Consider the following 25779-nt stretch of genomic DNA (forward strand, 5'->3'; position numbering starts at 1 on the left):
CCTGCAGCGCTAGAGTTTGGAGGATATGACATACCGGCCGACTTCAGAGAGGTTCTTGCAAAGGCCAGGGCGTCCTCGACTCTTAAATGCTATGGACACAAATGGAAGAGGTTCTCTGTCTGGTGCCACGCACAGAAGATTAACCCTCTACGGATTACGGCTCCTCAGGTACTGCCGTACCTGCTAACGCTGGCCAAAGCTGGTCTGGCACACGCGTCCATCAAGGTACATCTGGCTGCCATCTCCCGATACACCAGAACTGCAGGACGGGCATCCTTGTGGTCTCATCGCCTGGTGATGGAAATTATGAAGGGACTATTCCGATTGTTCCCGGCGTGGGAGCTCAACGTGGTGCTGACCAGGCTCATGGGGGCCCCATTCGAGCCTATGCATTTGGCGCCGTTGAAGTTCCTGTCATGGAAGACAGCATTTCTTGTGGCCATCACCTCCGCACGAGTGGGAGAGATCCAGGCCCTGTCTTGCAAGCCTCCATACTTGTCTTTTCACGACACGAGGGTGGTGCTCAGGACGCACCCCTCTTTTATGCCCAAGGTGTCGTCCGACTTCCACCTCAACGAGCCCTTGGTGTTGCCAGTTTTCTTCCCGTCACCTTAGTCGCAGGCCGAGAGGACTCTGCACTCGCTGGACGTAGCTAGAGCGATGAAGTTCTACGTGGACCGCACAAAGAGTTTTCGGAAAGACATCACAGCTGTTTGTGAACTTTGGACCTGTGAATCAAGGGAAGGCTCTCTCGAAGGCTTCCATTTCCAGATGGCTCTCCGGCTGCATCATGCACTGTCACCGGTTGGCAAACCGACTGCTGCCCGGCCGTCCGAGAGCCCATTCGACCAGAGCAATCGCTGCTACCAAGGCGTTCCTGTCTGGTGTGCCCCTGCAGGACATCTGCAGGGCTGCTACGTGGAGGTCGACGCACACCTTCACAAGATTCTACTGCGTCGATCTGGACTCCAGGGAGGAGTCCAGGGTCGGCCAAGCAGTGCTGCGTAACCTGTTTGCTTAAGGTGAGCCTGGTGAGGAGGTAAAAGATGCTTAATGTTGAGTTGTTGTATTGCTTAATGTTGAGCCTGTTGCCATCTCCCGTGGTTGTGCTTGTGTATACTGCTATGTATTCTTATATTCATGAGCATGTGAATCCATGCCAGACCCCATTCTGGAGAAGGAACAAGTTACTTACCTGTAACTGTTGTTCTCCAGCATGGGTCTGGCATGGATTCACATGCAAACCCTCCCTCCTTCCCCTCTGCGGCTCTTCACTTGGTCATATTGCCACTTTACGTGCTACCAAATCTGAGGATGGCTGCCAGGGGAGGGGCTTAGGGAGAGGGCAGTCATTGGCTGGGGGCAGTACGACCCAGAGATCAGTGATTGGTTACTACTAAGAAAGACAGATCAGAAACAAAACTGATAATGATTTTTTTCTTTACCGAGGATTCCCAGCCTGACGACGGGGAATATTCATGAGCATGTGAATCCATGCCAGACCCATGCTGGAGAACAGTAGTTACAGGTAAGTAACTTGTTCCTTAGGCAGTCTGGCTCGGAGTCTATAGTTCCTGTCGTGTAGAGGGCAGGGTATATGCCTCACCTGCATTGTTGAGATTATGATCTGTTCGATGATAAGAGGTAGAACGATCAGTAAGATGGTAGAAGGGTATGCCTGGTGAACATAGTTGGGATAGTTGGTCAAGCTGGAAGTCAGCAGTAAGCACAATGATCAATTATGCGCACAATAGGCTAGTTCACTATTACACATGAAAGGGAGTTAAGTGATAAATAGGTGGTCAGAGATTGTCAGAGGGGTAGGCAGAGATGGTGCTGAGCGCTATAGGTTAGGCAAGAGTCCGAGTAAGCATGCCGAGCAGAGAAGCACAACATAGGCTACTTCTGTGTAAGCAACCTGGGTTGGGCAACGTGAGTTGATTCAGAGTTAAGCATGAGAGTCAAGTTCAACGGTAATCACTAATGCACAGGTCAGGGCATAATAATCAATAGAACGCACAGTAGGCTAGTTCAGTGTTGCGCATAACAGGCAAATTCAATGATAAATAGTGTGGCACAGTGCACAATTATCAGTAGAACGCACAGTAGGCTAGTTCAGTGTTACGCATAAGAGGCAGAACCAATGATAAACAATATGGCGCAGGTCAGTGGTGGACACGATAATCAGTAAAACGAGCCATAGGTTAGTTAAGTATTAAGCACATGGCTAAAGAGAGTCAGAGATGGGCACCATAGGAGAGTTCAGAGTTTGTATACATGTGCAGGGTGTTCATAATGGGCACCATGGAAATTGTTCAGAGTATAGCACAAAAAGGTGAGTTCAGCGGTCTAATTTCAGAGTAGGCGGGACGATTCAGTGCAGCGGTTGATGTTCGCAGACTCCGCATGATGCGGAACCCCCAGCCAAGAAGTGAATACACCCTCCACCTCCTCCTTCTGCCTTCCTTACCTTCTGAGGGATGAGACAGACCTGGACACGGTGACGACGGGCACGGACGACGATGGCAGATTAGGGGACCTCCCGTCTCTGCCGCCCAGATCTTCACCGTCGGACGAGATTGGCACGTTCCACTTGATCTCTAGAGCGTCAGAATCTTTTCAGCTTGCTCCGGAGGAGGAGGAGGGCTTCCTATATCAGCGCAGGGAGGCAAAGAGGAAGACCATCCTCTCGGTCCCACTCCTGGATGTCATTTGGGACAAGGGTTTGTCTCTCATGAAGAACCCTACCACGGCCCGGCAAAGAGGGATCGCCTCGAGAAGAAATACAGGGTGCCGGACTACGCGCCCAAGTGCATTCAGGCACAGCCTTCTCCGGACTCTGTGGTGTCTGCGGCGGCCAGGAAGAAGTCCTCTGGGGGGGGGGGGGGTGGCCTCAGCGTCTTCCACCCCACCGGAACATCGAGGGCAAAAAGTTAGATGCCATGGGATGACCTACCCTCCCAGCAGTTAAGGCACCATATCAATCCACAAGGTTTCTCTAATGACCTTATCCTCTTCAAGTTGGTCCTCCACCACAGTGGTTTTCGCCTCAATGTGTGCCATCTAATTTCAAGTCGGAGAACCAGGTTTCAATTTCTGGTTTCCTCTCATCTTCCCAGTCTCAGAATTGATCTTTCCACATGCGACTGCTTATAGGAGCTGTTTAATTTTACTGACATCCATGTAATTTTAAGCAGACCTGAACCCCATTCCTGCAAGTCTGACCTCAATCAAGACAAGTTTCCCCAGGAATTGGTTTGCTCTGTCTGAGACTTAATTCCAGGACGTTGTCAAAAAGGCAGTGAAGTGTGAACTTGAATCCAGCCCCCCCACACCCGATTCCCCCACCGATGGCAGAAACATACTGGCTGATTGTCCAGTCGGAAAACCTAGAACTCTAGCTTTGGGCAAGGGTTAACAGCTACTTGCTGCCTTGTCATATGTACTTGGAGTACAGATCACAACGATCACAGAGCTGTGCTCTCAAGGCAGATGAAACAATGGACACTTTTCCTGGGGACATGGATGAAGATCAATGCTGAGTCTGGGTAGGATGTACCTCCTATTTGCTTTTTTTTTTTTTTTTTTTTTATGGTTTTCACTTTCCTCTGAAACCATAAATGAGTCTCCTACATTCTCTCTAAAAACTCTAGGGCCTAGGATGGAGGGTCAGAAATCTACATAATCTTAATGTCCTGAGAGTAGATGTATGTCTTTACTGTATTCAGTTTGTCATTACTGTAGGAGACCCCCTGCAGCCCCCCTTTTTTATTTCATATTCTACCCCCTTGACCCGAACCCTAACATTTAGCTAACCTTAACCACATGCATTTCACCCCTTCACAATGTGACGGTGCAGATGAAGTAAAGGCATGAAGAAGTATGTATGACAGTTAAATGTCTGGCAAATTGAAGGTAAACTCAACAAGTGTAGGGCAAGATTTCTAGGCTAAGTAAAGGCGGGATAGCCCTGAGAGCGGATCATGTCTTTGCTCTTTGACATATGAGGGGGTAGCCAGAATCCTTTCTTTCATTGATGTTTTTTTATTTTTCATTTGTAAGCTCTCCCTCACATGCGCTCTTCTTTTCTTCTCCAAATTCGTATACTTTGATATTTTCCCAACGATATCATGGAAGGGGCTAAGGTATGTAGGACTGTCACTAACAAAAGTAGCTGTCATTTTCATATCTATGTCCGACATGCAATAACTTACACTTCATCCAGTCGATAATATGCTTCTAATTGAAGGTAGGAATAGAACACTCTTGGGGTAAAAGCTGGTTGCTGGTTTATGCAGTCTCTCCCAATCCCAGGCTTTTCTGGTAGCTTAAATGCTACGGTTTTAATGCCAAGGCACTTTGTAATAATATATTGTATTAGTTTATTTGTATTAATGTATTTAGGAAACCAGGTGTTTCAACTAGAAACAGTGTACAATAGAACAGTTTATCTGGCAATCCCTTGACAGGTTCCTTTATATAAGAGGGATTGACGATGGATTCCTAATCAGTTGTTAAGGGAATGCAGAATACATATACCGCGGATGGGACAAGACATTCAACAGACAAACTTCAGAGTGGCCTGGTATTAAAAGTTTCTGAATTGAGTGGAGCTAGGTACAGGTTAGTCATCAAGGCAACGTTATGAACTGGGCAGTAAAGAGTGTTCCTTCTAGGTTGAGAAGGGCGTGCTTCAGTGCAGATTTGAAGGAGTGGATGGTAGTAATGTTTTCGATGTGTGCAGTTAGTGCCAGAGTTACTGTCAATTGAAGGGATAACCAACACCTATACAAAAGTAAGAGTACAGCTGTTAATAGGGTCATTTTCTATTTACTGTTTCTGTTCTATCATAAAGCATCACTTATTTTTATTAAATGGACAATCCATTATGGTGAATTTAGTTTAATGGAAAACTGAAAAGTGATGAATGTATGGTTTTCCACAAATGTTAACCCTTGGCATTGTTCTGTATTTCTTCTTGCCATATCATTAATTGTTGCAGGGGAAAGAATATGTGTATGTCAGTTGGGGTCCCACTCAAAAGGGAGCAGTCTAGGCCCTGTATATTTTTTGAGACAGTCTTAAACTTCTGTTACCAGTTATCATTTTACTGTCACCATTTAACTGCACTTGGATCTAATGCACCATAAGGTATGTATCTTGCATTGAGTTGCGTATTGTGGAAAAAGAAGTCCTTCAAAGTTGTGATAAACACTGTTTAGGCCATCCGTTACTGTAGTTATTTTTCTGAAAATGTAGTATCTCTTTGATACATTTTAGACTGAATTACAACCACAATGCCCTGGTAAAATAAGTATTTTAGTTCTTGCTTACTATGTCCTATATACCATTTAAAATGGTATTCATTTGTAACTATATATAAGATGCTTTTAATAAAATACAGGTTGACATCATTTAGAATTGTCTCTAAAAGCCTGCCTGGGATGAAGCAACACTGTTATGTATCGCATTGAACCCACACTTTTCGACATTGTGGGTATGGCGTTTCAATCACCAGTTTTGTTAAGGTGCTCTTCACTTTATTTCTCTCCCCCACACCCTCTTCTCAGGTTTTGGCAAGCTCGGGCAGTTGAAAGTTTTCTACGAGGTGCAACATCTTATGCCGACCAGATGTTCCTTCTCAGAAGAGGACTTTTAGAGGTAGGAGTAGCTGTACTATGAATGTGTTTTCATGTTTGATCTTTATAAGTTCCCGTGTTTTGTTTTCCCCCCATTGTCCTATTATCTTTGAAAGTGCTGTTTGGCTTTAGTGGCCATCTAAACTGTTGGTAGTAGATTACAGAAAAGGTGAACCTATACCAAGAAAACACACATTTTCTTCAAAATGGAACAGGCATACCGAGAGTTTTATTATGTTGACTGGTAACCCTCGAGTCTAAGGCTAAGTCTGCTTGTCCTGGAGAGAGTGGAAGCACAGGAGGTGATGTTTTGCCAGTTTGTGGCTTTGCATTTGTTTCAAAGAAAGGTGGGTGAAGGGTGCAGCTCTGCCTGGTGTCACTAGTGGTATATGCTGGGTAGGATAAACCTCTAGGGATCTAATACTTTGGTTTGGGCCACTCTAAATCTATGAATGAATCACTGGCCTTGGTTGTGGCTGCTAGAACATTTGGTTTTGCTGTTGTCCTGCGCTTGCTTTTTCACTACGGTTGTGGATACCTTGACCAAAAAGCCTTTCCAAAAGAATGCTGTCACTTTGCATTGTAAAATAATACCCAGTGGAAGCCGTCCTCTTACCTACACCTGGGCATTACTAACCGTTGCCACTCATTTTTCTTTATATTGGTTAAAAGCTGGGATAGGTTTCTCCTGTTGCTTTTGCCTTATTATGTGGGGTGTTTTGTTTGCAGTCTCTCTTTACTTGAAGTGGAGTAGTTTTTAAAATAATTTTTCAAACCCCCACCCTCCTTTTATTCATGCTGCTGACTGCATTCAATAAATGGCCTAATTACTTGGAGGTAATCTTCAATATTTCAAGTCATAGTCTACCTTGCTGAAGTCCTTACGTGAGATGGAAGCATCCAAAGGCACTCCACCTACAACCCTTTCCAGACTTTAGGAGAAGGATACAAGATGAATCTTCTCACCAAGATTGAATCTATGTAACTTGTTAGGAAAGATCATCTTTTTGCTGCTTTCCTCCCATAGATGTATAGGGGACACCCCTTCTTTTTGCTGTTTGCTTGCAGATCTGACATTTTGGAGGAAAGTAAAGCCATCCACTTTGCTTGCCTTGTTTGCTCACTCTTGGAAACTGATCAGTCCTGAAGACTCCGTACTGGAAGACCCTGGCCCCCTTAGTGGATTTCCTGTGTCTTTAAAGGTGCATGCATCACCTTAAAGTGAAGTGCGGTTAGGATATTTTGTATCCTTATAACCTTTTTTTTTTGTAATTTTGTTTACAATTGCGATGTGTACATGATGGGCTTGTGGCAGAGGATATATTTCTACTGTAGTTTTAACTTATTTGTGCAATTTTGGATTTTACCACATAATGTCATAAAGAGTAACATATACTCCAAAGTGAGTATGCCACAATATTTTTGCCTGCGTACTTTGGCCTTCTTCTTGCCCTCTGTGGTTTGGAATTGCAATAAATGGAAAGCCATTTGCTGGGTAAATCTCCGGCTTTCCTGGGCAAAGTGGCCGTCTGTGTGGCCAGATGTGGTGGCTAAGAATGTATGGTCTCAGTCTACATCTGACCCACAGAGTTTCTGTTGCTATGCAGATTGTCTGGCCAGTGGTTGTCCATGATTGTCCAGCCCCTGTCAGTTTGAATAGTTCAGATCCTTACTATTGGTGGACCTGGTGACAACTCCAATACAATTTCTGGATGAAAGGACGACTCCTGCAGCCATTTGCCAAAGCATCGCTATGACCAAGACTAGTGACATATTTAGACTTTCTGCTGCCCTAGGCCCAAATAAGTGCTGCAACCCCTGCCCCCAACTTTACTCCACCTCTGCCAGACTCTGCACCTTCACCAGATTCCTCCCCTTCAACTCTATCCGTGTTGTCCAAACTACGCCCTTTCACCCCCAATTCTGTCCCCCATTTTGGCTCCATAACATTATAAGGACGCTTTTAAGGTTGCATGGATTCGGAAGTGTTTACCTACTCTATTTATTCGAGCCTGTCATCTTCTATGTTATGTTAGTTGCAAGAGTATTTTCAGATCTCTACTTCTCAAGCAGTGTGTTCTACAGTTGAGTGCACTAGAGGTAATTGCTGGAGCTAATTGTCTACTTTCGGTTAGGTCCGAAAACAACCTTGTAGAGAAAGCGATAAAAACATAAGCTGTCTGCTAACTGGACACAAGTGAGAGAAGGTTGGAACGAGGAATTTTGATTTCATTGCCGATATCTGGTTTCTCTCACAAATTGCCTGTTGTCACTCTGAGAAGTACCTAGATTGGTCTGAAATATTAATGCCACATAACTTAATTTCTACATCCGGTCTTGTCAAATGGTAAAGTTTACATATGAAATATATGCAACGGGGTACAGGCACGTCTTCTAAAACTGTTTAAGAACAGCTTAACCCCCTTATCGTGGTTACAACTCGGGTGTTAGCAGGGGGCAAAATGGAAATCAGGCAAGTTACCTGCTGCAGCCGATGTACCTCCAATCCCTTGGGCTTGAAGGCCATTAAAATATGGCAAAATCACAAGTGAAGTTTGTACATTCTGCCTGGGCATAAACACCTTAGAGTAAAGACAGTTGGAGAAGGCTCTTCGAATCTTTGGCTGTACATTCTCATGGTGGAGTAATAGATGAGGGCAACCCTGAACATTCATGTGTGAAGCAACAGCGTTCCTCGTAGCTGCACAATGCTTCCCCTTTTTATTTTTTATAACAAATGAAGTGCTTCATAATGTTTACATCATTGCTGTTTGTACAATTGTTCAAAATACCCAACGTCCCAAGAGTAAAATTGAGCGTTCCAGCACAATATTACCTTTTGTGGTTGTGGTTTAGGCTATGGGTCTTGCCAACTTGGGTTTAAGGCAATTTAAAATGTTTGCCAACTCTGTAGAGTTGGTTGGGCTGTACAGTACATATTTGTGGGTATAGATGTAGATGTCCTGCTGCTGTTTGTACTGTTTCACAGTTAAAGTCTTATCTTGTGTTTAAAATATAATGTAAAGATTACTTATAAACGGGGGGGGTGCTGGTGAGCGCCGAACAAGATGGCCGCTTGAAAGCCACTCTCCGCGGCAGGCAGGTTGCAGAATCCTTTTTTTGGCACCTCCTCGCATCTCCACTCGACTTTAAAGGGCACGACGCGATCACTGATGTTCCGGGCTTCATCTGACCCGAATCCCGATGCGAAACGGTGTCGGGGGCCCTGACATCCCGATATCCCCGTGCCCCTCCCCCACCAGCGAAGCGGCTTCGCGCCAACGTCTAGCCCCGGCTGTGGGACGTGCCGGGCCTCTATGCACGCCAGCGCCGCCATTCACTCCGGCGAGGATCCCCACCCACCTCTGTTGAGGCTCGCCGCTTGAAGAGGCCTGCCCCGGAGCCCTGATCCTGGATTCTTCCTTTGACCGCTCCCTGCCGCCGAGGGGGGGTGGCACATACGGCTGCGGCCGCGGCGCGATCCTATGCCGCCTCGGAGGGCGTCCTCAGTGCTGCCCGTCCTGGACCGTGGTCGTGTTCACCGGGGGGCCGACTGTTGGTGGCCCTCCCCCCGCCCCCCCTCAAGGAGACTCCGGAGAAGGGGTCGAGCTGCGGCGCTCCCCTGTACACCTGGTGCCGTGCTCCCCCGCCGACGCACACCGCAGGGCCCTGGGCCCAATAAGGTACGCGGTGCGTGGAAGGGGGCTGCTGCTTCACTCCCCGCCTGGGTCGCCCCGCGGCCTGAGCGCTGGCAGTGCCCGTCTCTGGATCATGCAGGGCATGCTTTGGATGCTGGTTCCCCCACCCGAGACAGCCGACTCTGCCCTGGATTCACTTCACCCAGGTGTCCCCCTGCTCCGTTGATTGGCCTGCATTCGTGGGACTGACGCCAGCCACCCACATCTCTACTTTGAGGGGCCTCCTGGCCTGGGGACCCCCGGGGCCTGGTACGTCCTACATTGCTGGTTCTGAGCCACGGCCTGCCCATTTCATCGGCAGTATACAGGGCCGGGTGGTGCTCTTCCCCACCCCTCCTACAGACTCACCGGGATAACCACATCTGGATCACTGTTCTCATAGCTGACACTTTTAGCCTCTACTTCATCTACACCCAAGGTCCTCGGACTGCGCCTTTCACGCCACCCTGGGCAGGCTGAACCTCCACGGGCTGCACCGGCGGCCACAAGCCTCACATATTCGGGTCCACAGTCGCTGGCCCCCCCTGGAAAATCACCTGCTCTACGTCATGCTTTGCATTCTGCCCTGCGTGACGCAGGGTCTGAGTTCCCCCCACTTTCCTTTCTTGAGCTGCTGGGTTTCCCCCTTTACTCCATTGGTACTCCAACATCGCCAGGATGACCAAGGGGGCCGCAAGGAAACAGAGCTCCATCAATATGTTTACGAAGACACCGGTGAGGTCGCCAGAGGAAACCACCGAGCAGGCTCCCACTGTGTCATCATCCGCCACAGCCCCGGAGTCTCAAAACATGATGGACTTTATCCGGGAGGGCTTCACCGCACTCCACTCAAAACTAGATGACATGAACGGCACTATATCCTCTATCAAGGCCCACATTGAGAGGACAGATAGCCGGGTGGCGGAGGTCGAGATAAGGGTGGGCTCCGCTGAGGATGCATTGGGTACCCTGCGCTCTGAGGTAGTCGCTCTATCCAACCGAGTCCTTGATGTGGAAAAGAAGAACGAGGACTTGGAATCCCGATCAAGGCGTAATAATCTCTGCATTATCGGTGTTCCCGAGAATGAGGTCCATGAATCAATGGAAGACTTCGTCGAACACACTTTACTGACACTCCTCGATTCACCCAAACTCTCCCCGCAATTCACCATAGAGCGTGCACACCGAGCCCTGACGGCTAAACCCAGGCCTGGCGCTCCTCCTCGGCCCATCATAGCCCGTGTGCTGAATTTCCGTGACCGTGATGCCCTCCTCAGGGCCGCGAGACTCAAGGGTGAGCTCTTACTGGATGGCGCAAGGAACCATCTTTACCCAGACTTCTCGATTGCCGTCCAGCGTGAACGCAAGACTTTCCTACTGGTAAAGCGCAGGCTGCGTGACCACTCAATTAAATACGCCATGCTCTACCCCGCCAAACTTCGCATAGAACATGCCAACCGGGTGTTCTTCTTTACACTTCCAGAAGAGGCCTCTAAGTTCCTGGACGAACATTTCCCAGGCTGATTCCCCCCCCCCCCCTCTGTTCTTGGCTCTACTGCTATCCTTCAGCCCCGTCGGGGAAGGCCCAGGCCCGGCCATCTCCCTGTACACACTGGGTTTCTATTCTGTGACTTGCTTAGATTGTTTCGCTTTTACGAATATGTGCCACGTCATCATGTGCAGGATCTCTGTCCAAGTTAAGTTCAAACTCCCACTGTCGGCACCTTTTGTTTCACTTGGACCAGCCGCCGCCGGAGAGACGTGGCCAATCCGGCCTACAAGCCCCCAGGCGCTGATGCCTTTGGTTTGGTTTTGGTTGAGGGGTTTTGGGATTGCCATCCCTCTGTTTGGGGGAGGGATGTGGGTGGGGGTGGGACATGTTTGGGGTTATGTTACAAAAAAGCTTGGCGTTGGCAGCAGGGACGGGCCGCGAGGCGGTACTAACTGGCCCATTGGTTATTGACCTTTTCTCTGATACAATCGCCCCTACATCAATGTCTGGGAGTGACCTAACTTTCATGAGCTGGAATGTACGGGGGTTGGGTAATTACAAAAAGATGAGGCAGCTCCAGCTGCAGGCTGAACGTCATGGGTCCAAGGTTCTTTTTTTACAGGAGACACATGCCCGCACGGAACAGTGTATGAGATTTGCCAAATCATGGGGCCCCTACAGATTCTCCACCGATTTCTCTTAACAAAGCCGTGGGGTCATGACTCTCATTCATAAGAGTCTCAAGTTCACTCTTATCTCCTCACAAATAGACCCTCAAGGCAGATATGTACTGCTTCATGCTACACTTCAAAATAAGGAGATAGTCCTGCTAAACATTTATGGTCCTAATATAGATGACCCTGATTTCTATGTACAGGTCACGTCCCTTCTCGATGGCTTCCCCCTTGTCCCCATCCTCTGGGGGGTGATTTCAACACAATTTTTGATATAGCCCTCGACAGATCTGGGTCCAGGCCCCGTCAACTGTCCAGAGCAGCCTATGCTGCACTATCATCCCTACCCCGTCTCGCCATGTTTGATGCATGGAGGTTCTTCTACCCGGATTCCCACGTCTATTCTTTCTACTCTTCAGTCCACGATTCCTACTCCCGTATTGATAGATGGGTGATCTCCAACGAATTGGTTAAGAATGTCATACAGCTAATGATCCTCCCCAGAACCCTGTCTGACCACTCTCCTATGACCATCGCCATAGATTGGGGGCCGGATCCCGGCCGTACTCTACGTTGGAGGTTGAAGCCTCTCTTCCTTCTGGACCCGGAGTTTTGTTCCGAGCTCGAGGTATCTATTGAGGAGTTCTTTGAGACAAATACAGGCTCGGTAACAACGCAAGCCACTCTATGGGAGTCCTTCAAGGTTTATATCAGAGGCATAGCACTGTCGAAGGAGAATGGTGTCCTTAAGTCGATCCGTAGAGACCTTGCCGAGAGCGAATCTAAATTATCGATCCTTGAGGCTAAATGCTCACTTCACTCCACTCCGGGTACCCTGGCGGATATCGGGGTGGAGCTGGATACGTTCCGATCACTTGCGGAGCGCAAACAAAATTTTTTAGATAATCCTGGCATGGCGAGGAGATACGGGATGGTGAGCGCCCGGGCCGTTTTCTGGCGAGACTTATCCGTCACGAGACGGGGTCCCCGCATGTACTTGGGATTGAGAGACATGACGGCTCCCTGGCTGTCAACTCACAGGACATCAATACGGAATTTTTTACATTCTACAAAACCCTATATTCCAACTCTGATGAGGTGCCAGCGACGGAGATTGATTCCTTTCTTGATACCCTTCCTTTGTCGACTCTCTCTCCGGAGTCCGCGGGTTCCCTTGATTCCCCACTTACACTGGAGGAGCTCTCTAATGCGGTGGACTCCTTATCGGGGAGGTCCCCTGGCTCGGATGGTATCCCAGTTGAATTTTCATAAGCGTTATAAACTACTATTGCTCCCTCACCTGATGGCTCTCTGGGAGGAATCGGTGGAGGCCGGTGTATTCACCCCTTCACTCCGCGAAGCCACAATTACAGTATTACTTAAATCTGGTAAATCCCCCTCGCAATGCAGCTCATACCGCCCGCTCTCACTTATAAATTGCGATATCAAAATATACGCCAAGGCACTGGCACTCCGGTTGGCTCCCCTTTTGCCATCTATCATCCACCCAGATCAGGGGGGCTTCATCCCTGGTCGCTCTACTTCTCTGAACCTAAGGCGTCTCTTTAATATAATTAACAGAATAAATCCCGAGACACATGCGGTAGCGGCCACGCTTGACATGCAAAAAGCGTTTGATTCGGTTTCATGGAGGTATTTGTGGCGGGTCCTCGAGAGCTGTAAATTTGGTCCTTAATTTCTCTCCTGGGTTAGGTTGCTCTACTCTGATCCTGCGGCTAGGGTCCGCACCGACGACCGGTGCTCCCCTCTCTTTGAGATCGCCAGGGGGACAAGACAGGGATGCCCCTTTTCTCCCCTGATCTTTGCTATAGCAATAGAGCCCTTCACCGACATGCTTCGCCAATTCCATGCACATAGAGGTCTCCGCACTGCGGGCCAGGCGGACATAGTGTCCCTATATGCTGATGACGCAGTGTTGTTTATACGCTCCCCCTCCATCAACTTACCCCCAATACCGGAAGACGTCATACATTTTGGCTGAATTTCGGGCCTTAAGGTGAATTGCTTGAAATCTACACTCTTCCCTCTTACGGAGTGCACTCTTCCCCCCTCCTGACACCCAGGGGTTCACAAGGGCTCAGTCTACTATTACTTACCTGGGGATTGAGGTAACGCGCCATCAAGCGCTGACCTTTAACGAGAACTACCAAAAGTATTTTACACATTTGTCATCTAAAGTTCTAGTCTGGGACAAACTCCCGACTTCCCTCGCAGGCATGATAGGTCTACTGAAAATGGTTGTGTTGCCCCAGTTACTCTACAGGTTCACCAATATCCCCTTGTGGGCGGGGGGGTTCTTCCGTGAACTGACCCGCACAGTCAATTCCTTTCTTTGGCACTCGGGTGCAGTCCGCCTTAAACTGGATACCTTGTCTACCCCTATGGCTTACGGGGGCTTTGGTGCCCCTGATTTCCTTTAATACTGGTTGGTATCCCAAATTCAATATACATCCCACTGGTTTAATGCAACGGATCCTCCCCCAGACGTTAGGCTCGAGAAACCTGCGGTCTGCGACCGTGACATTCGCTCCCTGGTGATACAACCCGCCCCTATGGCGCTGGACTCACAGAGCCCGGTCGCCTGCACATCCCTGGCATTGGCAAAAACATGGAAACTGACCGGTACTGCTTACATCTTCCATGGTAACCTCCCTCTCTGGAACTTCCTTCCGGGGGTCCCACGGGTGCCACCGGCCATGGTTCGACTTTGGGCTGAGGCGGGATATGAGTTGCTGCGTGATGTGTTTGATCAGGGTATATTTGTTGAATGGCCCGACCTCCCATTGTCCTTGAGGAGAGGCCAGTGTGTATGGCTCCAATATTCATCCCTTCGCAGGATCCTTAAACGTAACTACCAGATGTTTCCGGCATTACCACCGGACGACTCTCATCGAGGAACTCGCCTCCCCCTCACCCACTAGAGGTAAAATATCGAGACTATACACTATGCTGCAGTCCAGATCTATTCCAGAATTCACCAAACTGAAGCGGGTGTGGGAGGCGGACCTGGGTGTTGAGGTGTCTGATGAGCGCTGGGCACACATGTGTGAACGCATACACCCGCTTAAAACTGATTCAGTTTAAAGTTCTACATAGGTTCCACTACACCCCGGTCAGATTGCACCGCATGTCCAATGATCACCCTTCTTGCTGCCCTAGATGCGGTCAGGATGCTGCCGATTACATTCACATGATCTGGTCCTGTCCCACCTTTCACAGTTTTGGGAGGCGGTCTGTTCGACGGTGTCTGCTATGCTCGATCACCTCATCAGCCCCTCCCCGGTGGTATGCCTCTTCCACGACCTCCCGGGCCTCCCCCGGAATTCCAAAAAACTAGCTGGCCTCTGCATGCTCCTTCCGGTACGATCCATCCTAACTTGCTGGCTTCGCCCCTCGCCTCCCACACATGCCCAATGGTTAAGAGCGGTCACGTGGGTCTCAGACTCCGAGGAAGCCTGGTCTCACCTACAGCCCACTCATTCTAGGCCTAGGAATATCTGGCTCAGATTCCGATCTTATATGTCAGGCCTGAGTGCGACTCCGGACACGTCTCCCCCAGCTACCTCTCCCCACCGGCCCGGGTCCTCGCCCCTATCATAGCTCTCTGATGCTCTGCTTATGTTATATAAATGCCCAATGGTTGTTTTTACCTGTGATGTGACCCCTGTATGACTATATTGTGTATATCTGTATTCATATTGTACTTGCCTGGCACTGTTCGCCTATGTTTTTGCTGCCACGTTGAATGAATAAAAAGAAGTAAAAAAAAAAAAAAAGATTACTTATAAACATCAGAGTTATGCTTTGGGTGACATACTTTGCAGTTGGTCCTCCTAGTAGTCATCAAAGACACTTGATAAACCCAGCAGGGATGCCATTAGCACTGGGCGGCTTCTGTAAAGATGGCTGAATGGATCGCTTTATGGGACACTTTTACAGCTATGAAACAGTGTGTCCCTTATGCCCACAGTTTTTGTTCTCGCCCTTCTATGGCTTTGGATATCCTTTCAAAGGTTTCTTGATGCACTTGCGCATTCAGATTTACTCTTCGCCATTTTAACTTCTCTATGATCTATGTCGTGCTTGCACCTTTTGGGTGGCCAAAGACCTTTGAAATGTGGGGCCTGGAGGGGGAAATTAGTGCTTGCTTCTGAGCCTCATTTTAGTGCCACATGTGGGTAACTCTGTGCTTGATTTAAGCATAGGCATGGGTTTAATATTGTAAAATGTTGCATCATTTTTAACCTTAATTTTTTTCTGAATGGGAAAACCCTCATTTTTGCAACAGTTTAAAAAATACATATTGTGTATTTGAATAGAACATTGATTGCTTAACACAGTGTATGTGTATGATTAGAAGGAACTCCAAAGATAATGTGAAGTGGCACCAATAAAGCCAATGACGGTTTGGCTGTTTTTGCATTTTAAAGCACATTTTGGGAAGATAAGAATGGCCAAAGAGCATTTATATCTGTCATTTCTGATGCTTGTGAATCTGCTTAGAATCCCATGCTGTCCATATAGTGCAACATCTAGTGGTAATCGCAGAGTATTGAATCTTTCTTTCGAAGATCCAAAAGGGACGTCGACATGAGCGTGGCTGTAACACTATGGCTAATGGAACGTGTAGTGTACCCAAAATTCATCAAGTGTCAAGGTTCCACCAGGTTGTTTCTTTCTGCCTATCTAGTCGGTTGCTCAATGTGTAGCTTGTTATAGAGTGTATATTGCTTTATCTTTGCTTAGTAGTTCTCGCTAAGTTTCCTTGAAGGCTGTCTCGACGACTAGTCGACATCGTCTAGACGACTGATCCTGCCTCGCCGACAGTACATCCCCGGTGACTCGCAACTGATTTCTTCTTGGCCTTGGCCCTCTGGCAGGGCTTCAGAGGGAGAGTGGGGTCCCATTTTATTGACTTTCTCTTGAGAATGCCTCTTATTTACCCTCTCCTTTTTCCTTCTGACTGCGTTTTCTCTGTTATGGAGCGAGCAATCTGTGCACAAGCAGCGTTGCAAGGCCTGCTAAGTTTTTTGGCCCAAAATACAGGCGCGCACCAAGCAATGGGAAGCCTATTTGCTGCAGGCCAAGAGTCACTGCCCCACCGACGTTGTCACCTTGGACGAGGGGGTCTGTCGGCAGCCGAGGCTCCGATTCAGAATCCGTAGACTTAACATTGTAATCTACAGATTCCAGCGTGTCCGGCCTCAATATGCATGCCACCGGCAGTGCAGTGGGGAGTCTACGCCCCGCCAACAAGGAAGCAGGCCATACAACTACACATAAACATGCAACCCTTAAGCTTCACTCAACAGATTTGTAGAAGAATCTATCGACGCCTGCAGGCTCGTCAAAGTTCGGGGCCTACTGAACTTCGCGGTTCAAGTCCTGCTGCGCACCCGCCATCATGGCCAGTGCAAGGCATTAATACTTGGTCTTTAACGGGCGCTTCCCATAAATCTTCGGCCCTCTGTGCAGCACAAGAAGCTTTCTAAGGCCCATTCTCTTTTACTTGAGGCGTATTCTCCAGCCCCCCCCCTCCATCTCAAGCTTGCAGCAGGATCCTGTTACAGCTGCTGCACCCTCTGCACCATGCCCTCCCACCCCCCTCGTCGTGTCCTCTACCTCTGGTGAGTGGGCGATGGAAAAATGGGAGGCCTGTATGGAGAAGATATCTAGTAACTTTTCAGACCAGTTTGATATTCTTAAGAGGCATATGCCTGTGGTTACTTGTACTATACCTCCAAAGTCCCCAAAGCTCCTTTCTACAGCTGCCCAGTTTGCATCCCCTTCTGAACAACACCCACTCGAACCTCCTGAGGATGGCATGACAATGACCTTTATTTACTATGTCCCTGATCCGGATTAGGCCCCTCGAGACCCAGACTGGGTCCCCGCTGACAACCAGGGCACTTGGCACACTACCCAGCCCATGACCCTGGCCCACACATTATCTTGGACGCTCCTCCCGTAGTTCAACCCAGGGACTTGTCGTCCATTGATGACTAGATTTATTCCTACGTTCCATCCCCTTTCCTCCATACTCTATGGGCGTCCCTCGCTAGGGACAGGAGACAGAACCTTTTTCAACAGCAAAATCATCTTCCCCTTTAAATTTAGATGCGCGCAGGGGCACGGCCCTGGGAGCATCCAATCCCCTCACTCGGCCCAACGCTGCCACTCTTCTGTCTTTTCTTCTGCGTCAACAGGAATGGACCGTTTTCACCAGTGCTCCTGGGTTGGGCCTCCGGCCTAGTAATTCCATGCGCTCTTCCTCAGAAAAGTATTCTTGTTTTATTTTTTATTTTCAATTAGGTACTGCTTTGTCCTCTGGTGCCATGCTCCTCCCCGGCGCATGTCAACGGCAGGCTTCAGCAGGTGTTCAGCCTGCAAGGGTCCCTTCCCAACGTCCGACCCACACGCCCTCTGCCTACGGTGCCTTGGCCCAGACCACGGCTGGGGCAGCTGTACCACGTGGAACGCCTTGACTCTGCACGTGCTTAAAAACCGACTAGCCAGGAGGCAAGGAGCTCTCTGAAAGATCGCCTCCAGAGGGCCTCAAAGCGTTTGTGAAGCAGAAGACAAGGCCCAAGGTAGTTGCCCTGTCCTTCTCCTCACCCCGCAAGGGTGCCTCCATCTCAAGGAAGCGCTCAAGCGGTGAGGTACCTATCGGGTCTAAGACCAGCAGCATCACTAAGGCTGCTAAAGCTACCAGCCGAGGGGTCCAAGATCCTACCGGTGCTACTGCCGAGGGACCGCAAGGGTCGGTTACCGGGTCCCAACCTGAGGGGCTACGTGCTAACACCAGACCCATGTCTGAGGGGGCACCTGCATGGAGCACTACCGGCAACAGAGCCGAGGGCACACTGCCTACCAGGACCTGAACTGGGGTGCAGGATAGGCCTCAACCACCACCACCACCACCACCACTGCTCAGCGTACTGGTGGAAGCTGATCCCAGGTCAGCAGGTTCCACGACGCTGGCATGTGGCAGGGAGCAAAACAAAATGGCCGCTGGGCCACACAAAATGGCAGCTCACCCGACGCCTTTTCCCCTTCGGAGATCAGGCAGGGGAAAGAGCTTCCAGGTGGGATTGGTCAACCCCTGTCACTTGGTCCACATCCTATCCATCCACTTCGCAGGGCAGGTATATTTCGCCCAATGCGGCAAGACATGGCACACCCAGGACACAGCAGTCTCAGGGCCCAACCCCTATGCCTATACCATCAGGCACTCCTCTGGCCTGTGAAGACAGGTTCTTCGAGAAGTTCCTCGCACTTATGTACCATCCTCAGGGTCCTGCTCAGCCGCCAGTACCCACGGCCACACTGCCCCTAGGTTCAGCTTAGCCCTCCGGCTCCCATGCCTTACCAGTCACGGCAGCCATGGCTCTGCCACCGCAGCAGCCTGCGGCACTGGTAATCAGCACGCCGCAGCTGCCTGCTCCAAGCACTCCTCTGACTCCCCCGCAGGGCACAACAGTGGACACAGACGAGGAGGAGGTCCTGGACACTCCATCAACAGCCAAAGCTTTTCACGAGAGACTGCCGGCCCTGGCTGAGTACCTAGGAATCCCGCAGCCACAGGTGGAACTGGAGGCAGAGGTACTGGCTGAAGTTCTCATGCCACGCCCTACTGCTAGAATGGGAATCCCACTTCAGAAGGACCTAGTAGCGCTAGCCAAGAAAGGGTGGCTCACACTCCAGCCTATCAATAGGCATTTAGATGATGAATACAGGCAAACGGAAGGGGAACCCCCTCTTATTGTTGATGCACCCCCAACCACATTCCTCAGTGATAGCGGCAGCATCACTGTACTCCAAGCCACAATCATCTTCTGCGACTTTGGCACTCCTGGGCAAGGAGGAAAAGAGGCGTTTGTGAAGAAAATGTATTGCAACGCCACTTCATCTGCACTAGGCCAACATGAATGCCTTGTTGGCTACTGTCAAATAGAAGTTATGGCGGGAGATTGCTGCTTTCCTCCCTGAGCTCCCTACCGACAGCCAGGCTCGCTTCAAGGCTGAGCAGGTGGAGGCCAAAATCGTAGCACAAGACATAATGGAGTCTTCAGATGCCCACATTGACACTTCAGGTCGGGCCATTTGTATTGCCACGGACATGAGAAGGATAGCGTGGCTAAGGGTGACGAAATCCAATCCAGATGTGCAGGAACGCATAATAGACCTGTCTTTTGAGGGGGGTACCTGTTCCATTCGACAAAGGATGAGGAACTCAATAAGAAAAAGAGTAGCTCTCACAGACAGTACAATCATTATCCATCCTCACCAAGTCCACTCCTAAGACCTACAGCCACACGCACCAGCACTCGGACAAGAGTCTGTCCTTCAGAGGCTTTCAGGAGAGACGGTCCAGGCAACCGGACAGATCCCCTAGCCAGCACATGTGCAAGCAGCACAAGGCGGCCAACAAGGGGTTTTTCCAGTCCCCCTCCTCAGCCCCAACCTCAGAGGGGAAGAAATTGTGACAGGCCAATCTGGATCCACAAGTCTCTGGTGGGGCGCAGGCTTGCCCTTCACACACACCGCTGGTGGGCAAGGTTCATGGACCCATGGATCCTCTCGGTAGTATCCATGGGCTTCCGGCTCCCCATTCCTCCCTCCCCTCCCGCAGATTGGTACAGCAACTCTGTTGGCGGAAATATGCTCGCTAGTAGTGAGCCAGGCAGTGGAGGAAGTCCCAACCTCGCAGCGTGGGCTTCTATTCACAAATTTTCCTCATACACAAGAAGAACCAGGCTAGCCTGAGAGTTGTTAGACATTTCCACCTTGAACCTTTCCCCTCTTCTCCAAAAGTTCAAGATGTTTACCCCAGCCTTCTTATCTGAGACATTGGGCCTCATTCGAGTGGGGCGGTAAGGGATTATGGGCACCGGTAAGGAGACCGGTGCCAGTAATCCCTTACCGCCCTACTAAGAGTTCCCTTAGCGGGGTCCCTCCTTTAACGCCTGGTTTAACCAGGCGTTATGGACGGGACCCCGCTAAGGGAAATCTGAGCCAATAATGGTACTGCAAATTGTGGTACCGTTATTAGCTACTGCCCCCTTCCCATTGAGCCCTATGGGGCCTCAAATGGGAATGGGAATGGGAATGGGGAATGGTTTTATCAATGGGGACCTACCGGTCCTGCAAAGGTCGGACTAGACCGATAAATCCCCATTGAACAGGACCAATGCCAGTACTGTTATTGGAGGCAGTCATGGCGCAAATAGCGCCATGACCACCTCCAATCTCGGAATGAGGCCCATTGTGTGCAGGAGACTGGGTGTGCTCCCTAGATCTGAAGGATGCCTACCTACACCTCCTGATTTGGGAACCCAATTGATCCTTGAGGTTCAGTATCATGGGTTTTCACTTTCAATACAGGGTTCTACCCTTTGGACTCAATTCGCCCCTGGGTCTTTACAAGGCTAATGAACGCAGTGGCAACCCTACTCTGGGCGCAAGGCCATCAGATCTACCCATATCTAGACGACTGGCTAGTCGGAGCGAGATCTCCGGAGGCGGTCCAACATATGGCATTCACCCTCATGGATACATTATACGACGTGGGATTTTCTATCAATCTCAAAAAGTCAGTTGGTGCCCACGCAGAGCCTGACCTTCCTGGGCCTTATTTGGGACACAAGCTCCAAGAGGATCTTCCCCCTCAGAGGACAAGATCACAGCCATCAAGAGAGCCACTAGGCATTGTCTCAGCAGAGCAGTGACCTTGGCGTGGTGGTACTAACACCGGTTGGGAGTTATGGCTGCATGTCTTCTTGCAGTGCCACATACGAGCCTCAAAATGAGGCGACTGCAGCTGCATTTCTCAGCCTCCTGGAACCAGGAGAAGGGTTTGCAGGAGGAGCAGGTAAGCATACCACAACATCTTAACCAGGATCTCATCTGGTGGGGTACGGACAACAACATGCGGATAGGCAGGCCCTTCCGGCAACTAACACCTCAGTTCACCATTACCACAGACTCGTCCCTAGAGGGGTGGGGAGCTACCCTGGGCATCCACAGCGTCCATGGAGTATGGTCCCGGCAAGAGCAGGTGGCGCACATCAACTGGCCCGAGATGATGGCTATCTGGCTTGCTCTCAAAGCCTTTCTAATTATCATCATCGGCAGGGCGATTCTCATTCATACAGACAGCTCCACCTGCATGTATTACATCAACAAGCAGGGTGGCCCTCCTCTCTGCAGACTGGTGGTCGACATTTGGGAGTGGGCTCTGGTGAACAAAATGCACCTGTCGGCAGTCCACCCCGGGGGAGTCCAACCTTAAGGCGGACAGGCTGAGCAGGCTGGGTGCGGACAACTACGAATGGCAGTTGCATGAGCAGGTCCTTCAGGGGATCTATAACAGGTGGGGGTCATCCGCAGGTGGACCTCTTCGCCACCAGTACCAACAGGAGGTGCCTACAGTTTGCCTCCTGGCAGGGGCAGGGGAGGGGTTTGCTGGGCGACGCAATGCAGATCCCATAGAACAACATAACCGCTTATGCTTCCCCCCGACCCTCCCCACTGCCCTGGTGCACAGTGTCCTCTGCTGGATCAGGGAGTTGAGGGTCCTCCATATCATCCTGATGGTCCCATGGTGGCCAGCAAGACCCTGGTTCTCGGAACTGCTCAGCCTGTCGGACCAGGCCCCTCTATGCCTCATGCTGGGCCCAGCACACCTACTCTCTCAGCATGGGGACACAGTCCTCCACCCCTCCCCACAGAAGTTAGTCCTTGCAGCCTGGTTCCTGAACAGGCCTTCCTGAAGCATCTGCACCAGTCACAGGCCAACCTGGCCATTATACAGGGGGGCTAGGAGTGACGCCACCAGGAACCAGTACAAAAGCAAGTGGACCAGGTTCTGCCACTGGGCAGAATCAAAGAAAATTGATCCTGTGACTTGCACATTGGACGACGTGCTATCCTTCTCTGCACATCTTGCACACAAACGCTTGCAAGTAGACACATGCTGCACTTATCTGGCGGCCATTGGAGCTTACATGAACTCTCAGGAGGAGGTATTCTCATCCTCAAATCTGGTGGTTAAGAGGCACTTAGCTGGCCTGACTAGACTATATCCACCTATCGAGAAACCACACCCAGTGTGGGACCTCAATGTGGTCCTGGGCGCCCTGGCGCATAAACCATTCAAGTCCATGGCATCTGCGAACATCAGGCTAGTAACCATTAAGACGGCCCTCCTAGTGGGCCTTACTTCGGCATGCCGAATCTGTGAGATCCATGCGCTAGTGGCTTCAGAGCCATATACTACATTTCAGAAGGACAAGGTGGTGCTCGGAACACACCCTGCATTCTTACCTAAGGTTATCTCATATTTTCACCTTAATGAGGAGATAGTGTTACCAACTTTCTTTGTGGTCCCTGGGGATGACGCTCACAGGGTACTGCACTATGTAGACATCAGACGGGTGCTAAGATTCTACCTGGACAGAACCAGAGCTTCCGTAAATCAGATGGCCTATTTGTCAACTTTGGAAGATCAAAACCAGGCTGTCAGGCCGCCAAGGGTTCCAAAGCAAGGTGGATGGTTATGGACATCAAGGAGGGGTATGAGGGGCAGCACAGGCCATTGCCAGCAAACATGCATGCCCATGCCATCAGAGCTAAAGCCACGGCGATAGCTTTCCAAAGGCATGTTCCGTGGCAGGTTATCGACAAAGCAGCTACGTGGGCTAATCCCTCAGCCTTCTGCAAACACTACTGTTTGGATGCCAGCGCCAAGTCGGATGCAGCATTTTGTCAGGCAGTGTTAAGAAACTTGTTTTCTTAAAAGGGGCAACTCTCCACCCTGGGCTACATTCAGTTGTAATCACCCATACAGTATGGAGGAAAGGGGACGGGACATAGGAGTAATAAGTTACTCACTGTAGTAACTAACGTACTCCTAGTCCATAGTCCCCTTTCCTCCATACGTCACACCATCCCCCCCTAATAAAACTGGTGTCAGGCAATTTTAATATAATCTTGTCCACGCGTCAAGGAGTGGCGCCAGTGGGCGGAGTCAGGGGAGTGCATGCTCCTAGGGCAGCGCCGCTGCGCAATTCTAAATATAAAGGGGGAATGTTAGGGAGAATTCTCTGTTTAGGCTGAATTTCCTTACCTAGTGAGTCCCCCAGCAGCTTTGCTGGATTTTTGGGGTTTACTTTATTCTCCTGCCAAGAGTCAGACTCTTTTACCCTCACTCTTGGACATGATTTGAGTGTGTTCCTTTGACTCTAGATGTGTTGAATGGGCTATGGGGTCTTTTACTCCATAGGGCTTCATGTGTTTTTGTGAGATGGGTTACACGGCACCCTCAGTGCAGTAACCCAGGGGTGTCATAGTGACTCCCAAACATAGACTCCATACCCTGGGACTGACTACTGTCTCCCAGGGCATGTAAAGTCACCATTGACTTTACTAGTCTTGAATTCTGAACAGAAACAGTACAAACCATCATATTGTGGACGTACTGGCCGGGGCAATTCGATTGCCCCGGGGTCTGTTAGTCGAGGGGGCACGTCTCCATCCCCACTGATCGAGTTTTGGCTGGTGGCAGTGGATACTACTTTTTATGTTCAACCGCGAATATTTCTCTATGGGATTTTCCCATTGTTCGAGACTACTATCTTTATTTATTTAATTACGATAGCCTCGAACATACCGCAGGTTTATTTATTTATTATTAATTCTCCGTTTGGTATTTTTTGCCAAAACTCGGTTCTAAAATGGCGTTTGTGTTCTCTTCTGTGACTCCAACCCAAGTCGAGCCCTTTGTTCCACTTTTTGGCGGACTTCTCCACAGAAGCCCTCCAAAGTGGTGCCACTCTGTCTGGGGTACAGTGGAGGGGGATTTAGACACCCTGGACTGAGTTGCCTAGGCAACTCAAGTCGCACTCCGTCCTGATTGGCCCAAGTGGTGAGCCAGCCGGCTCACCACTTAGCATGTTTGAGTGACAGCCAGGCTGAGTGAATGGGGGTTTTCTGCATAAAAGCAGGGCTTTGGGGACTGGAACGTCAGAAGTCGCCACAGGACCTAAGAATCCGACGAGGGAGAAGCTGAGCCGGCCTGCTACGACGACACCACCGGTGGAGCCCTGCTGAACCGTCTCACCACTTTTCGCAACGGCAGAGGAAATCTCCAGCCGGAGAGTCTTCTTCCTTTGACTGGTGGGGATAACCAGTTTCACCGTCTTTTCGCCTTCCCGACGGATCTCATGGCCGCCTTGCCTGTGCAAAGCACCCCGGCAACCGGAATACCACGTTTTACCACGACCGCGGAATAAAGGGTAATACCTTTAACCGGAAAACTCTGCGGCTGGTTTCTTCCCTGGCAGTGCAACGACCTTCATCTTTCCTCCAAGTTGAGATCTTCTCTTCCTCTGGACGACGACGAGACTTGCACCCGCTGCCTGGAAACACTGCCACCGCTGGAGGATCCTTCCCACTTAAGGTACCGTGTTCCGCCTGGCTTCCCTTGCCACCGACTGTACGGGGTAGATTTAGCCCCCTGCTTTCGACCCTGGGTTAGCCTGGGACACCCTGGCTAAACTTTTCTGAGCCTCTCTAAACTCTTTTCGAACTCTCTACAAGACTTTCTAAGCCTAGTGTAACTGTGTGATCTTGGGCGCATTTGTGCTCTGCTCTCTGTAAGAGTGGGCCCAGCCTATGGACTTTGGCTCACCAGTGACTTTTGCTCTTCTGCCTTGCTAAAAGTGTTCCTATATCTTAGAGTGGTGTATCTTCACATATTCTGCCTTTTTCCCCTCCCTTTTTCATGAACTTATTGGAGTGCCATCTATAGTTAAGCGCTCACCTCTGTCTGGAAATAAGTGGTGTTAACTAAAACTTGTCTGATAAGGAATAAGGGTTGTATATATCATAATAGTAACTGTGTTTAGAGTGTTTTACAAATAAGAGTGCTGGAGTGTTTCAAACAGTGTGTGTTTAAATACATAATTATATACTTTGATACGAAAGCTCTGGTCAGTGTTTGCTTGTGCTATTGTATCCGAGTGCCTATTGTGTACACTTTGCATACTGCCTAACTCTTCTTGAGGAAAGTCTGACTGCTCAGCCACAGCTACCAGGTAAATCTGGGTGGTACAGACTGCTACCAAGTGGGTTTACTGCTAACACCTGTAGTCCTAAATCTTTTGCAGTGTTCCCAAAGGGAACTGCACAGGTTTCTGCCTAACAGGGAAGATGTTTTTTTCTGGTGAAAAAGGTACTGTCTCACATCCCTAACGAGCGAGGCCCATACAGTATGG

The 25779-nt window shown here is 49.8% G+C and overlaps 1 protein-coding gene across 1 annotated transcript in view; it reads left to right on the forward strand.

The window, feature by feature from the left end:
• Positions 1-25779, forward strand: part of TRPC4AP (transient receptor potential cation channel subfamily C member 4 associated protein) — a 1405828-nt gene that overhangs the window by 899437 nt on the left and 480612 nt on the right. Inside the window, exon 14 of the mRNA XM_069652258.1 lies at positions 5571-5661. Within this exon, the coding sequence (XP_069508359.1) occupies positions 5571-5661 (91 nt within the window). The remainder of the gene's footprint in view (positions 1-5570; positions 5662-25779) is intronic.

This window comes from Ambystoma mexicanum, chromosome 3p (genome assembly GCF_040938575.1).
Source record: "Ambystoma mexicanum isolate Mex_15411 chromosome 3p, UKY_AmexF1_1, whole genome shotgun sequence".
Classification (NCBI taxonomy): Eukaryota; Metazoa; Chordata; class Amphibia; order Caudata; family Ambystomatidae; genus Ambystoma; species Ambystoma mexicanum.